This window comes from Sapajus apella, unplaced genomic scaffold (assembly GCF_009761245.1).
Source record: "Sapajus apella isolate SASKATOON/1434 unplaced genomic scaffold, GSC_monkey_1.0 scaffold20, whole genome shotgun sequence".
In the NCBI taxonomy this organism is placed as follows: Eukaryota; Metazoa; Chordata; class Mammalia; order Primates; family Cebidae; genus Sapajus; species Sapajus apella.
Genome location: NW_022436960.1, coordinates 25,570,259 through 25,585,198, shown reverse-complemented (window position 1 = coordinate 25,585,198; position 14,940 = coordinate 25,570,259). Strand labels below are relative to the sequence as shown.

Sequence of the window (14,940 nt, the reverse complement as noted above, 5' to 3'; positions counted from 1 at the left end):
ATACCCTAAACATGGAGTAAGGTGGCATCATCCATCTCTGAAGGGCCATACTCTTCACAAAGCCATTACAGGACTGACCTGCAGAAATAAAACATGATCGCTTCCCAAACTCTCTAAAAATATCTTCTCTAACTCCATAAAAGAGGGGGCCTCCATGGCTCAGAACAGATGGGAAGCCTTCTGAGAAACAGATGGAAACTGTTTCAAAGGCAAAATGAAATGTGCTAAAAAAATAAATACAGTAATAAATAAATCTAATTATTCTTCAGAATTCGTAGGCAGTAACAGACGTAACACGAGGAGTAAGAGACAGAGAAGTACAAACACAGAGACTGCTGAGGTCCCATCTCACTGTCTCCTTCTCTGCCTGGGGGCCCAGCATCTGGTGCTCTGGTGACCACTGGCTGTAGCACCACCTGCACTCTGTGGCACTCCTGAGCCTCAGGGGTGACAGAGGAGGAAATGCTGTCACCAGGGAAATGCAAGCTTTGGTCAGGTAAAGAACAAATAGAATCAGCAGCAATAGTGAAGCTTCATCATCACCTTAACTAAGGGACTCTGAACACCAAAAGCTTTAAGCCCTCAATGCAAGAAACCTAAATGCAGAAACTTTGGAAACCTGATTGGGTTTCAGTGCATTTGATTCCAAAGCAACATTTCTAAATAGCACTCCTACTCTAAAGACAAAAAAAAAAAGTGGGGACTCTGGAGTAGTTTTTTTGTTTTTCATCTTCTCTCTCAGATGATACCATTCCTTCTTGGATTATACCAAAAAAAAAAAAAATAGTAACACTTGACCTTCAAATATGTGGGTTCTGCCATCAATTCAGTACCTAATTTCCACTCTATCCACTTTGACTGCCAGTGCCCTTGGAACAGGAAGTAATGGAGGCAGTTTTTCTTCCCACAAGATCTTACGTTATGTTGATCATCATTTTAGATTGCATGGAAGTTCTTGCTGTAATGGCAAAAACGTAGACTTAGGAAAGGAAAGGAGGGGGCATCTACCATCAGGAATAGTAACAGCCCTCCAAAGGCAGTGTGGTCTCTCAGCTATGCAGAGACCAAGAATAACCAGCAGGCAGGAATATGGCAGTGGTGACAGGCTGGACAGAGCTTTCTCCAACCAAAAGATTGGGCTCCTTCATGGACAACGTGCTTTTCCCTCTTCTGGCACCTCAAAAGGTAAAGAGAGTGGGTGCCACCAAATGCATTGGCAATAAAGGCTCTGGGAGAGGAGAGGGCAGCAATCTGAATGATAAACCTGTGCCAAGATAAATCTATTTTTCAAAAAACAACGCCCTGCTTCCTTTTAGGCTTGTGCCCGATAGGTGCCTTCAAGAGGGAATTTGCTGGAGTCTGAAGCAAGAAGAGTATGAGTCAGGGACCACAGAACAGGGGCACTACATCACCACCTGCAGAAGCCAAGAAGGGGAAAAGCTACGTGGGTCAACAGTCAGACATGCCAGACAGGGTGTGAGGCTCGGGAGCCCCACGTGAGCCTTTAGCTCTTGCCTATCCCAAACAAGAGGCACCAGCTGGCAGCCTGCTTCAGCCAGCAAATACAGCCTGCCCGTCCCAGCGGTCCTTCAGCTCGTGTAGTAGATGTGGAAGTAGAGAGTCTTGTTGCGCAGCAGGGAGTAAGAGTTGTCAAACTTGAGCAGGTAGATGCCCTCCCCAGGGTAGTCATGGCTGCCAGCCTGCACGTCTCGGTGGCTGTCCCGCCGGTACACAGGCATCACCTCCCCATAGCGACCCCGCAAGGAGCTCCTGGAGCCTCTCTCCACATCTCCAGCTGGAACGGGTTCTGCATGAGCAAAATGGCAGTGTTTGGATATGTGTTCAAAGACTGCATAAGTCCTACCTCAAAGTGAGCAGAAGGACCTGGTAACCCAGTGGCTTTCACAGAGGGGGGAAGTGATTGTCCTTCTACAGACATTTGGAAATGTCTGGTAATCTTTTCGTCATCACAATGACTACTAGGTGATACCTGCATTTAGTACCCAAGGGTCCAGGAGTACTAAAATCAGGATAGTACCTACACAACAAAGGAGTGTCCCATTCTAAATGCCAATAATGTCTCCACTGAGAAACAACGGTTTAGCCTGATAAGAGCCTTCCTAGCTTCAGAAGTGTCTGGACATTTCTAAGAGGGAGAAAGATATTTAGAAGGAAAAATTCTGACATTCTTTAATAGGTGAAAGGACTAGCTAATGGAGATAGGAATTGCAGATAAACATGTTATAAAATGACCCTAGCACTTTTACTTGGCTTCCTGAAAAGCAGCAAATAAGATACAAGGTTCACCTGTTTCCCAAATACTTGTAGATTTTCCTACAGGCTTGCTTTTCTATGAAGAGGCACGTTAAGGGATTGATTTTAAGATTATATAAGAAAATCAAGGAATAAGACTAATGCTTAGAACCTACTCTTACATTACCTGAAAAAAATGCCTCTGGGCCATCCTTAGTAGACACTACGAATAACAACTGGAATGGAGCCCAGAGACCCTTTCAAAATTTCTCTGGGGGCCGGGCGTGGTGGCTCACACCTGTAATCCCAGCACTTTGGGAGGCTGAGGCAGGCAGATCACGAGGTCAGGAGTTTGAGACCAGTCTGACCAACATGGAGAAACCCCGTCTCTACTAAAAATACGAAAATGAGCCGGGCATGGTGGTGCAGGCCTGTAATCCCAGCTTCTCAGGAGGCTGAGGCAGGAGAATCGCTTGAAATCGGGAAGTGGAGGTTGCAGTGAGTCAAGATCACACCACTGCACTCCAGCCTAGGCGACAGAGCAAGACTCCATCTCAAAAAAACAAAAACAAAAACAAACAAAAAAAACTTCTCTGGGCATGAAGTAAAGAAGTAACCAATAGCCAGCTATGAGAGTTTGGGGTAGGGAGAGAATGGATACCTTTAGCAAACTGGAATCACTCACTTCGGTTCCAGGCCAAGAATAAATATCTCCGAACTAAGAGAGAGATGTAAAATCATCTCTGGCTTATATGCGACCTGAAAGACCATCCCTCTAAACTGCAGTATGACTCACCCTCTCTCTGCTCCTGCCCTCAGGAAGGTGTTGGGAAAATAGCAAGGTACTGATTAAAGGGAAAGAAGCTTTTTCAACTAAGGCAGCAGTATCAGCCCCATCAGAGCATTCTCTTTGGCCTGTACCACTCAGCTCAGTTTGTAACGCTGAGTTCCTCAACTGCATGCGAAGGAAGAGGAAGACTGGTACAACCCAGGAAATGGTCACCAGAAATTAGGTTAAGCCAGAAAACTGCAAATCATGCTAAAATTAAATTTACCTTCAATCTCCTCCTCCTCTTCCTCTTCTTCATCTTCGTCGTCACTGGAATCACTGACCTGCACAGTTATGTCCGTGCTGGTTACAGGGGTCCAGTCAAAATAAACTCCAAAGCCAATGTCATAGTCATCGGTCGCAAACTCCCAGCAGACACGCTTCCCCTCTGGATGAGTAGGTACCCTGATGGTCACCACTTCACCACGCTTCACCACCAGTCGGCTGTTCTTCTCTTTGCCCAGCTTGCTTTTGAATTCCTTCACCTTGGCAAATGTCCAGATGCATGGAGGAGCCATCAGAGGTGGGGAGACTGAAAGGACAGGCAGCTTACCACTGAGAAACTATGAGGAAACATGAGTACCCCTGGCATTTTGCTAAGAGAGGTTGGCACAGTCAGACATTCTTTCTACTGGCTTCTTGGACTTCCTTTCACAAGTCATTTTCTTTCCTTCCATTTGTCTGCCTGCCTTTGTTTAAGTATCTATTGAAAACAAAAAAAAACCACCTCCTTTACTCCCAAAGGTCTCACCTTTCCTGTGGTCCCCCAGAAGATCTGCAGATTCCAAATCAGCTGAAAGAACATCTATAGCTCCTGTATGCTCAGATTGGATCATAACGATGTCCCCAGACCTCTGTGGAACTTGATACTTGGCCATCTGCACAACAGAACTCTGGTTAAAGGACATAGTAGAGTGGCAGATTCTAATTAATCTCTTTTTGCATGAAGGCTGCCCCACCCCTGCTCTATTATCTCCACCATCTCCACTCAAAGCTCAATGTACTAGTCAATGTTACTTCTCTTTCTTCCAAGTAGGAGTTGTTAATACATTCTACTAATTTTTTTAAGCCACCAAAATGTTCCATTGTTTAAAGACTGTTTCCTACCTTTTGCAGCTTTTCTGCACCAAACGCTTTATAAGGTTCTTGCTCACGAACACTCTCGCAGGTTGCTGACAGTATTTGCATTGACGGTGATTCCGGGCCATGCCTTGGTCTTACTTCACCTGCACAGTACCTCCTTGTGGCTCCTCTCATTAATAGCTCTTGCTCCTAGGGTTTAGTTTGACTCTCACTCTGCCACACATCCTCCTGCTACAATTCCCACTCAAGGGTTACTTCTACATTACTGTCAATCAGCTCTCCAAAGCACCGCAGAGAGAGAATCTGGTTTATAGTCGTTCTCGCTCTCTCATCCACATCCCACCTTGGGCTACAGGTGGTCTCAGTCTTGAAGTCCCTAACAGTGTTCTATCAACAGTTACAATTTCACCTTATACCAGCCCCCAGAACCTGCATTTAAACAGTACATTTGCTGCCACATGTCTGACTTACATAGAAGAATGCAAATGGCATTTGATACTCAAAGCCCTCACTAACCCATGCAGGAGCTTACAATGTCTCCCTGGTGAGTTTCCCTTCAATCACTCAGATTCGTGTTCCTGGTTTCATGCTATTATACCTTAATTTCCTGCCCCTTCTCCAAACAGTTGGCAGGCAACTCAACAAGAAATCTATACTGATTGCCCACAGGGGAGAGCACATCAGTGAGTCAGTAATCCAGTTAAGAGGCTGGAATTGTATTTGTGAGAAATATATAAATCAAGTTTGTAATCCTCCCAAGCTGTATTCTCATATCTGTTTCTGGAGAACAATCCCTCCAGTTCTCATCTCCTTTGCTACCGGAAGTAAATCAGACTTTGGCTAGTGTGCTTAAATAAATCCTTCCGTTTCTAAAATGCTAAATAAAGGATTAGGTTGCAACATCTTAGTAAAGTCTCTAACAGCCCTTAGCCTCAGTTTCCTTATTTCTTAAATGGAGACACAATTGCACCTATCTCACAAGGGCTGTTCTCAGGAGTAAATGAAGTGTTACAGATACAAATGCTTGTAAGCTGTAAAGTATTACACAAATCTAATTATAATGTCTGGTGTTGTCTTCACTGACACTAATACCAATCATTAATACATATGCTAATAAATGTTACAAACAACCCCACCCCCATACCTCTCTGGCAGGGGTACCACTACTTTATTTATTTATTTATTTATTTTATTTATTTATTTAGTGACAGAGTCTTAGTCTTGCTCTGTTGCCTAGGCTGGAGCGCAGTCGTGCGATCTCGGCTCACTGCAACCTCTGCCTCCCAGGTTCAAGCAATTCTCCTGCCTTAGTCTCCCAAGTAGCTGGCATTACAGGCATGCACCACCATGCCCAGCTAATTTTTGTATTCTTAGTAGAGACCAGGTTTCACCATATTGGCCAGGCTGGTCTCGAACTCTTGACCTTGTGATCCTCCCACCTCAGCCTCCCAAATAGCTCTATACAGCTACTTAGAAGCCTGAGGTGGGAGGATCACTTGAGCCCAGGAGTTTGAGACTGCAGTGAGTCATGACTGCACCACTGCACTGAAGCCTGGGTGACAGAGTGAAACTTTTGTCTCAAAAATAAATAAATAAATAAAAAAGGCTGGGCATGATGGCTTATGTCTATAATCCCAGCACTTTAGGAGGCCAAGGCGGATGGATTACCTCAGGTAGGGAGTTCCAGACCAGTCTGACCAATATGGTGAAACCTGGTCTCTATGAAAAATACAAATATTAGCTGGGTATGGTGGTGCAAACTTGTAATCCCAGCTACTCAGGAAGCTGAGGTGGGAGAATCGCTTCATCCCAGGAGGTGAAGGTTGCAGTGAGCTGAGATTGTGCCACTGCACTCTAGCCTGGGTGACAGAGGGAGACCCTGTCTCAAAAAACAAACAAACAACAACAAAAAAAACTTCTGTCATAAATACTAAATAGATCTACCACAAGCAAAGCAAGAGCAAGAGTCCAATGACTTCAGGCTCCTCACATGAACAGGATTTTAGAGAACACATAAACATTCATTCTAGCACTTCATTTTCTGAATAGGTGCCTACTGGGTGCCAGTATAATGATGGGCCCTGTGGAAGATACAAATAATCATTCTCCAAATAATAATTAAAACCAAGATGCCCCAAATTCAAGGGCAAAGAGAGAATTCTGGGAGCCATCCTCGCAGTACTTTCTAATTCCAACCCATCCATCATGTGTCCACATTCTGGTGCCTCCTTTCATAAGAAAGAGCCAGAATCTGCCCCCTACCTCATTGAGGACCTGGGCTTGGTCTGTAGGCAGCAAATCCTGTTTCACCACAGCCTGAGTGTCCAAGGCACCAGTTGCTTTCCTCAGATCTTCCGTGGCATCCTTACTCACTGGAGATACCATCTGTGGCCTCTCAGAGGAAGAGAGCATGTCAATTCAAGGGCTCTTTGAAAAGACACAATTATCCTAGAGAAACTCTGAAATAAAACAACATTCGAAACAGCCCAACCCCACCTGCCCCTGACATTTCGGTCTACTGTCACTTTAGCTGACCACTGCCCAGGGCTGAATTGGTCCACAGTAAAGTGTTGGCAGTGTGAAAACAAAGACTAACAAAGCCAGCCCAAAGGCTAGGAGAGCCATGTTGAACACATAGCTCAGTCATCTGAGATGGACTGCCAGTCTAGTTTGCTTTGTCGTTGTTTCTTTTATTTATTTATTTTAGTTGACAAAGTGCAGCATATATGTATGGTATATAATGTGTTTTTGATGTATAGATACATTGTAAAATGATTAAATTGAGCTAATTAACATATTCATCTCCTCACATACTCTTTTTTTGTGGCGAGAACTTTTTTTTTTTTTTTTTTTTTTTTTTTTTTTGAGACAGGAGTTTCACTCTTGTTACCCAGGCTGGAGTGCAATGGCGCGATCTCAGCTCACCGCAACCTCCGCCCCTGGGTTCAGGCAATTCTCCTGCCTCAGCCTCCTGAGTAGCTGGGATTACAGGCACGCGCCACCATGCCCAGCTAATTTTTTGTATTTTTAGTAGAGATGGGATTTCACCACGTTGACCAGGATGGTCTTGATCTCTTGACCTCGTGATCCACCCGCCTTGGCCTCCCAAAGTGCTGGGATTACAGGCATGAGCCACTGCGCCCAGCCGTGGCGAGAACATTTAAAATCCACTGTCTTAGCAATTTTTAAGTATACATTATTATTAACTATAGTCACCATGCTGTACAAAGATCTCCAGAACTTGTTCCTCCTGACACCTTAGACCACTTGACCAACATTTCCCCAGCCCACCCGCAGGCCCCAACCCCTATTAACCACCATTCTGCCCTCTGCTTCTGTGAGTTCTAATGTTATTCCTCACTCTGAGACCCACAGAATTTTAACCGAAGAATTGTTAGAGGCCAGGCACAGTGGCTCGCACCTATAATCCCAGCACTTTAGGAGGCCAAGGCAGGCAGATCACCTTAGGTCAGGAGTTTGAGACCAGCCTGACCAACATGGAGAAAACCCATCTCTACTAAAAATACAAATATTAGCCAGGCATGGTAGCATGCGCCTGTAGTCCCAGCTACTCAGGAGGCTGAGGCAGGAGAATCGCTTGAACCCAGGAGGTGGAGGTTGTGGTGAGCCAAGATCATGCCATTGCACTCCAGCCTGGGCAACAAGAGCAAAACTCCCTCACAACAACAAAAAAAAAAAAAAAGAAGAAGAAGAATTGTTAGGGCCGGGCGCGGTGGCTCAAGCCTGTAATCCCAGCACTTTGGGAGGCCGAGATGGGTGGATCACGAGGTCAAGAGATCGAGACCATCCTGGTCAACATGGTGAAACCCCGTCTCTACTAAAAAATACAAAAAATTAGCTGGGCATGGTGGCGCGTGCCTGTAATCCCAACTACTCAGGAGGCTGAGGCAGGAGAATTGCCTGAACCCAGGAGGCGGAGGTTGCGGTGAGCCGAGATCGCGCCATTGCACTCCAGCCTGGGCAACAAGAGCGAAACTCCGTCTCAAAAAAAAAAAAAAGAATTGTTAGAATCTGAGTTCAGTGGGCCGGGCATGGTGGCTCATGCCTGCAATCTCAGCACTTTGGGAGGCAGAGGGGGGCAGATCACCTGAGGTCAGGAGTTCAAGACCAGCCTGGCCAACCTGGTGAAACCCTGTCTTTAAAAAAAAAAAAAAAGGATCTGAGTTCAGTTCTACATCAAAAGCACTGGCTAGAAGCAAAAGGAGGAGCCCTGCCTAAGGGAGACTGAGTAACAAAACGAAGGAAGTACAAACTGATTATCAAGGCAACTCTCTCCGCAGTTATCCCTGAAGCAGAGTCTTTCAGCAGTTCCATTTCATACCCTGTCCCCATTCAGTGTTCAGTTTCTCTCCTTTTTTAAGCACATTAATCAACAATCCCAATGACTTCAAACACAGCTAGGTGAATAGTTGATTTTAAAGACGCAAGGGAATGATTTATGTTCTCTTCCATTTCCCCTGGCTTCAGAGAAACTAGAATATTAGTGACAGGGCTGTAGCAAAATAACCCAGGCCTTCTGGAAATCACCAAATCCTTTTGGTGACATGGATTTTTTTGAATGGCAGTTATCAAAGTATGGTCTGGGAATCCTTGGGGTCCTCAGGACCCTTCAGAGGAGTCTGTGAAGTTCAAACTGTTTCATAATAATAATACGAAAATGTTATTTCCCTTTTTTCTTTCTCATTTTCTCAAGAGTGTACAGTGGAATTTTCCAGAGATTATTTGACATGTGATATTGCAATGGAATGAACTCGGAACCAGAGAGGAGAATCCAGCTATTTTTTATTAAGCCAAACATTAAAGAGATGTACAGTGTCTCTCTTTGTACTACATTCTTTGCTTTGAAAATTAGTTGTTTTTAAGTAAAAACATGTTTTTTATACAGCATGTAATGATTTATTATTTTTAAATGCATGAATAATCATATTCTAATTTTTCAGTTTTAGTTTCTAATACAGTAAATATTGATAGATATAACCCACACCAACAAAAGTTCTTTGGGTCTTCAATAATTTTTAAGAGCATAAAGGTCTGAGAATCCCTGCAGGAGGGCATCATTTCCTCGGAGAGGCTGAGTAAACGACAGGAAAATGGTACTATACACCTCATGGGGGAAACAGAAGGAGGCTTTATTTTGGAGTTTATTAGTTTGTTTCTTTCCTTTTTAAACATAAACAAGAAAAAGCAATCCTATTTTATAAGTTACCTCTTCAGATAAAACAGAGCCATCTTTTGGAATATCTAAAATTACTCCAACCTATCTCAGGACAGATAAGAGGTGGTCACTCTGAGAATCAGAGCTGTGGGATTCTGTTGATCTTTATAGGTTCACTTGAGTAATTCAGTGCTAAGCTGTAAATTGGCCTAGGCTGTGGGCCTATTTTAATGCTCTTCAACCAAGAAATTATAGTCCATTTCTGTTTCCTGACACTGTGTATCATCTGCCTCCTCTACTAGAAAGTAAGCTTGGTGGCAGGCACTGGGGTCTCACTGCCTCTGTATGCACAGCACCAGGAACCAAGCCTGCCACCTGGAACCCTAAGGCCCTTTGTACTCTGACTTTACCTCTCAGAATCCTCACTCTGCCCTGGTCCCTCCACCCACAAAAGCTTCTTCAATCCTTGAGAGTCCTCAAACACCCCAAGTACTCTCCCACTTGAGAGTTTTTGCATTTGCTGTAGCCTCTACCTAGAATACTCTGCTAGGATATTAACTCTTCTTTAGCTAACTGAAGACTTCTGGTAGTTTTTCTGCTGCGATGTTTCCCAGAGGTCTGTATATAAAATGGCTACCCCTCCCTGGCCTTGTCACTGTTCCTGCCCTTACCCGGCTTCATTTTTCTTCACTGCATCTATTACTGCCTGACAATGATATGGCCATATGTTGTTGATTGCAAGATGCACACTGGTTTTTAGATTTTAACACAACTGAAAGATAGGATGTCTTAAAAATTGATGATGTCTTAAAACTGCATGGCCCTGGATTGACATCAAGTCTTTCCGAAAGAGATCTGCATTTGCTTCTGCCAGTACTTAGGAATGCTACCAATATGAGATGCCTTGAAATTAAGTTATCTAGGCTGGGCGCAGTGGCTTATACCTGTAATCCCAGCACTTCGGAAGGCCAAGGAGGGTGGATCAAGAGGTCAGGAGCTCGAGATCATCCTGGCCAACATGGTGAAACTCTGCCTCTACTAAAAATACAAAAAAAAAAAAAAAAAAAAATCAGCTGGGCATGGTGGCGTGTGCCTGTAGTCCCAGCTACTTGAGAGGCTGAGGCAGGAGAATTGCTCGAACCTGGGAGGCAGAGGTTGCAGCGAGCCAAGATCACACTACTGCACTTCAGCCTGGCTGGCGACAGAGCAAGACTCTGTCTCAAAAAAAAAAAAAAAAAGAAATTAAGTTATCTGTTTAGGGTCTTGTTTAGATCATCATGGCAGAATGAATTTAGAAAAGACACTGGCTAATACCAACTTATTCCTGTTCACAGGGAAGATATTTTTTTTTCCCATGACACAGTGTCAAGTTTGAGACAATCGAGTTTCCTTGCTGTCCTTTTCTGGGAGGAGGGGGAGATTTTTCTCTTTATCCTTTCATGAAGGTGCAAGGCTTTTGGGGTCCCAGCTCCATATGGGGGGGTCTATTAGACAATCCATCTTAAGCATTTCTTCCTCTCTTGGTGATACGTACATAAAAGTACATCTTACAGTTGATGGCAACTTAAGAGTCTATGAAATATGATGTGCACTTGTTTTCTGTCCACTTCTGCCACTAGAACATAACCTCCATGAGAGCAGGATGGACTATTTTGCACATTTGTGGTATCTTGAGTACCTAGAACAGTATCAGGTACGTGGTAGGCTCCCAACAAACATCTGTTGAATAAATATTAGCCCCCAAATATTTGTTGAATAAAACAATGAATAAGTTAATTTTTGCTTGGGAATAAAACAAATTCTGGATCAGACTATCATTTATAATATTGGGAAGGTGAGACTACAACAGGTTATTTGAATCATTAGCCTGATTTTACTGTGTGTGACATCTAAAATTTAGTCTCTTTGCCTTTGTGCATGCTACCTTGAAAAAACATGGTTCTGCTTATTAAAAAAATATTTTGGGCCTGGTGTGGTGGCTCAAACCTGTAATCCCAGCACCTTGGAAGGTAGGCAGATCACAAGGTCAGGAGATCAAGATCATCCTGGACAACATGGTGAAACCCTGTCTCTACTAAAAATACAAAAATTAGCTGGGCATGGTGGTGTGCGCCTGTAGTCTCAGCTACTCCAGAAGCTGAGGCAGGGGAATCGCTTGAATCGGGGAGGCGGAGGTTGCAGTGAGCCAAGATCATGCCACTGCACTCCAGCCTGGTGACAGAGCAAGATTCTGTCTCAAAAAAATAAAAAAATAAAAATAAAAAATAAAACATATTTTAAGGCTGGGTATGGTGGCTCATGCCTGTGGTCCTAGCTACAAGGCTGAGGTGGGAGGGTTGCATGAGTCCAGAAGCTTGAGGCTGCAGGGAGTTATGACTACTCACCATGCTCCAGGCTGGGCAACAGAGTGAGACTCTGTCTCAATAAATAATAATAAAATTATGTTAAGAAGGATATGTGCCAGTCACATAAATTTAATATTCACATTAGCATTTTATGCTCTGGAGAATTAGAAAAGGGCATGTGGGGAAAGATGAATTTCAAATCACTCGATGCTGGTGATAAGCCACGTAAAGGAAAAGCCTTCACTTTAAGCTTCTGGTGTGTACAGGGAGGTCATCTCAAAGGGAGGGGAAAGCCTGGCCGGCCAGCCAGCCTCACTAGAAAAGACAGAAAGTTGTGCCGCTTCCACTTCCAATAGACACATAAGCATAAGCACTGAGCCTCAGGCATCACACTCACTGGATTCTTATCTTCACTCAGTAGACGTTAGAAACAATAGTGAAAAATTAAATCCCTGGATGCGGTGGCTCACACCTGTAATCCCAGCACTTTGGAAGGCTGAGGCCGGAAGATCATGAGGTCAGGAGTTCAAGACCAGCCTCACAAATATGGTGAAACCCCATCTCTACTAAAAAATACAAAAATTAGAAGGGTGTGATGACACGTGCCTGTAGTCCCAGCTAGTAGGGAGGCTAAGGCAGAAGACTCATTTGAACCCGGGAGATGGAGGTTGCACCACTGCACTCCAGCCTGGGTGACAGAGTAAGACTATGATACTCAATACCTCAGGGTTTTTCCAAAATACAGGATTTCATTAGTTATTCTATTAGTGCTTCATGGTTTCTACTCTTTCCAGGGCTCAGTACCTCTTCCCTTTCTGTTATATATTCTAATATCAAAGATGGTGGTTGGGGCAGGGCACAGTGGCTCACACTTGTATTCCCATCACTTTGGGAGGCCGACGTGGGCGGATCATGACGTCAGGAGATGGAGACCATCCTGGCCAACATGGTAAAACCCCATCCCTATTAAAAATACAAAAATTAGCCAAGCGTGGTGGTGCATGCCTGTAGGCCCAGTTACTCAGGAGGCTGACGCAGAAGAGTCACTTTAACCTGGGAGGCAGAGGTTGCAGTGAGCTGAGATCACACCACTGCAATCCAGCTTGGCAACAGAGCAAGACTCCATCTCAAAAAAAAAAAAAATGATGGTGGTTGGATGAGATGGCAGAGAAGGAAATTAAGAAAGAAAACCTAAAGGCCATCATAATGGTTTAATCTGAAAATTATAGAATAAAAAAATTCCAATTGTTTTAGTGAGAGCATGTGTATGTGTGTATGCATTTTATGGGTAAAAACCAAACATGCATTCTCTTGCAAGGCCACCTGGAGTCTCCTTCAAATATTTTAACATTTGAACACGATCTTCAGGAGAAGATAAATGAGGACACTAGAAGATAAATGAGGACACTACACTAGACTATTTGTTATAGTTTATTCTCTGAGAGTAAAAGAAAAGTGTATAACCTGAAATAGATCTGACATTGCCCCTAAACACACTTGAGGGTTGATGACAAAACCATCCATATTCTTTACTTCAACTTGTCTTCCCCCTTAAAGTCACTACCCAAATTTCTTTCACCAATTCCTCATCTCAAACAATAAAGCCTCTGACAACGTTTTATCCCAAGTGGTTACCTGTGGGGTGAGGAACGGGGTTCTGGATCAGTGGCAGAAGCCAATGAAGAGGTATCCTTGTTGTTTTCTAGATCTTCATTCTCTAGAAAATCATAGAAAGAAAGAATTTAATATCTGAGAGGGAACACAATCATAATTCTCTTGTACCTTTAAAAAAATCTGGCAATTTCAATCAAATTCTTCCCCAAAATATTCTGGTCTGAACTTTGCATGCTGGGAGGCATCCAAGTATTCTCAGACAGTCATAACTCATTCATAAAAAATGAGTCATTTCCAAAACAAGTCTCCAAAAAGCTAACCCTATAATCCCAACATTTGGGAGGCCAAAGCAGGAGGATTGCTTGAGGCCAGGAGTTCAAGACCAGCCTGGGCAACAGAGCAAGATTCTATCTCTAAAAAAACATTAAGGCCAGGTGCGGTGGTTCACGCCTGTAATCCCAGCACTTTGGGAGGCTGAGGTGAGTGGATCACCTGAGGTCAGGAGTTCGTGACCTGCCTGACCAACATGGTGAAACCCCATCTCTACTAAAAATACAAAATTAGCCAGGCATCATGGTGCGTACCTGTAATCCTAGCTACTTGGTAAGCTAAGGCAGAAGAATCACTTGAACCTGGGAGGTGGAGGTTGCAGTGAGCCGAGATCACACCATTGCACTCTGGGCAACATAAGTGAAACTCCATCTCAAAAAATATAATTAAAAAAAATAGGACTGGCGTGGTGGCTCATGCCTAGAATCTCAGCACTTTGGGAGGCCAAGGCGGGTGGGTGGATCACTTGAGGTCAGAAGTTCAAGACCAGCCTGGCCAACATGGTGAAACCCTGTCTTCACTAAACATACAAAAATTGGCCAGGCCTGGTGGTAGGCACCTGTAATCCCAGCTACTCAGGAGGCTGCAGAATTGCTTGAACCCAGGAGGCAGAGGTTGATGTAAGCCAAGATCGTGCCACTGCACTCTAGCCTAGGCAACAGAGTGAGACTTTGTGTCAATAAAAAATAATAAAAATAAATTTTAAAATTTAAAAAGAAAGAAAAGAAAGGAAGGAAGGAAGGAAGGAATCATATTTCTCAGAAAGTAGATGGTCCAATAAGGCAGAACATAGAGGGTAGAGTGGGATGTAAGATAAACTGAATTTAGTCTCAAAGTATAAAGTGTCACTTCTACATTCAGTGAGTTCAGGTCAATGCACCCAAGGTCAGGTAAAGGACTTTTGTAATTTCATTTATTTATTCAGTCACTCATTTAGTAATGATTTATTGAATAACTAGGTGCCCTCAAGGAGTATATAGGTGAAATGCATAATGAAGGCCATGTTCTCAAGCTCACAACAAGCATATGGCTGGCACTGTCACAGCCATTTTTGCAGGTAAGGAACCTAAGGCATAGGGACAGGAATCAAACCCAGGCAGTTGTGCTCTTAACCATCAGATGCTGCTTAGTTTTGTGGGTTATTCATTTAGTTTTTCCTTGAATACTCAGATAGCATATGGCTTAGTTCATTTAGACAGCCCCTCATTTAACTCCCTCTGTGTAAGACAGCAAGACACTGAAGACCGGAGTTTACTTCTCAATACAAAATGCAACTTAATGAAGTCAACTTCAAACATTGAAAGTTTCAG

General features: G+C 43.7%; 1 protein-coding gene across 5 annotated transcripts in view; it reads right to left on the bottom strand.

The window, feature by feature from the left end:
• Positions 1-237: 237 nt before the first annotated feature.
• Positions 238-14,940, bottom strand: part of TMED8 (transmembrane p24 trafficking protein family member 8) — a 37,140-nt gene continuing 22,437 nt past the window's right edge. The window contains exons 2-6 of one of the 5 annotated variants that reach the window (XM_032287753.1): positions 13,322-13,403; positions 6,428-6,557; positions 3,834-3,975; positions 3,309-3,614; positions 238-1,807 (exon numbers count right to left, since the gene is read on the bottom strand). In XM_032287753.1, the coding sequence (XP_032143644.1) occupies positions 1,590-1,807; positions 3,309-3,614; positions 3,834-3,975; positions 6,428-6,550 (789 nt within the window). In that variant the 5' untranslated portion in view covers positions 6,551-6,557; positions 13,322-13,403 and the 3' untranslated portion in view covers positions 238-1,589. Of the gene's footprint in view, positions 1,808-3,308; positions 3,615-3,833; positions 3,976-6,427; positions 6,560-13,321; positions 13,404-14,940 lie in introns of those variants that run through there. The other 4 variants (XM_032287754.1, XM_032287755.1, XM_032287756.1 and 1 more) reach the window with 4 other exon arrangements.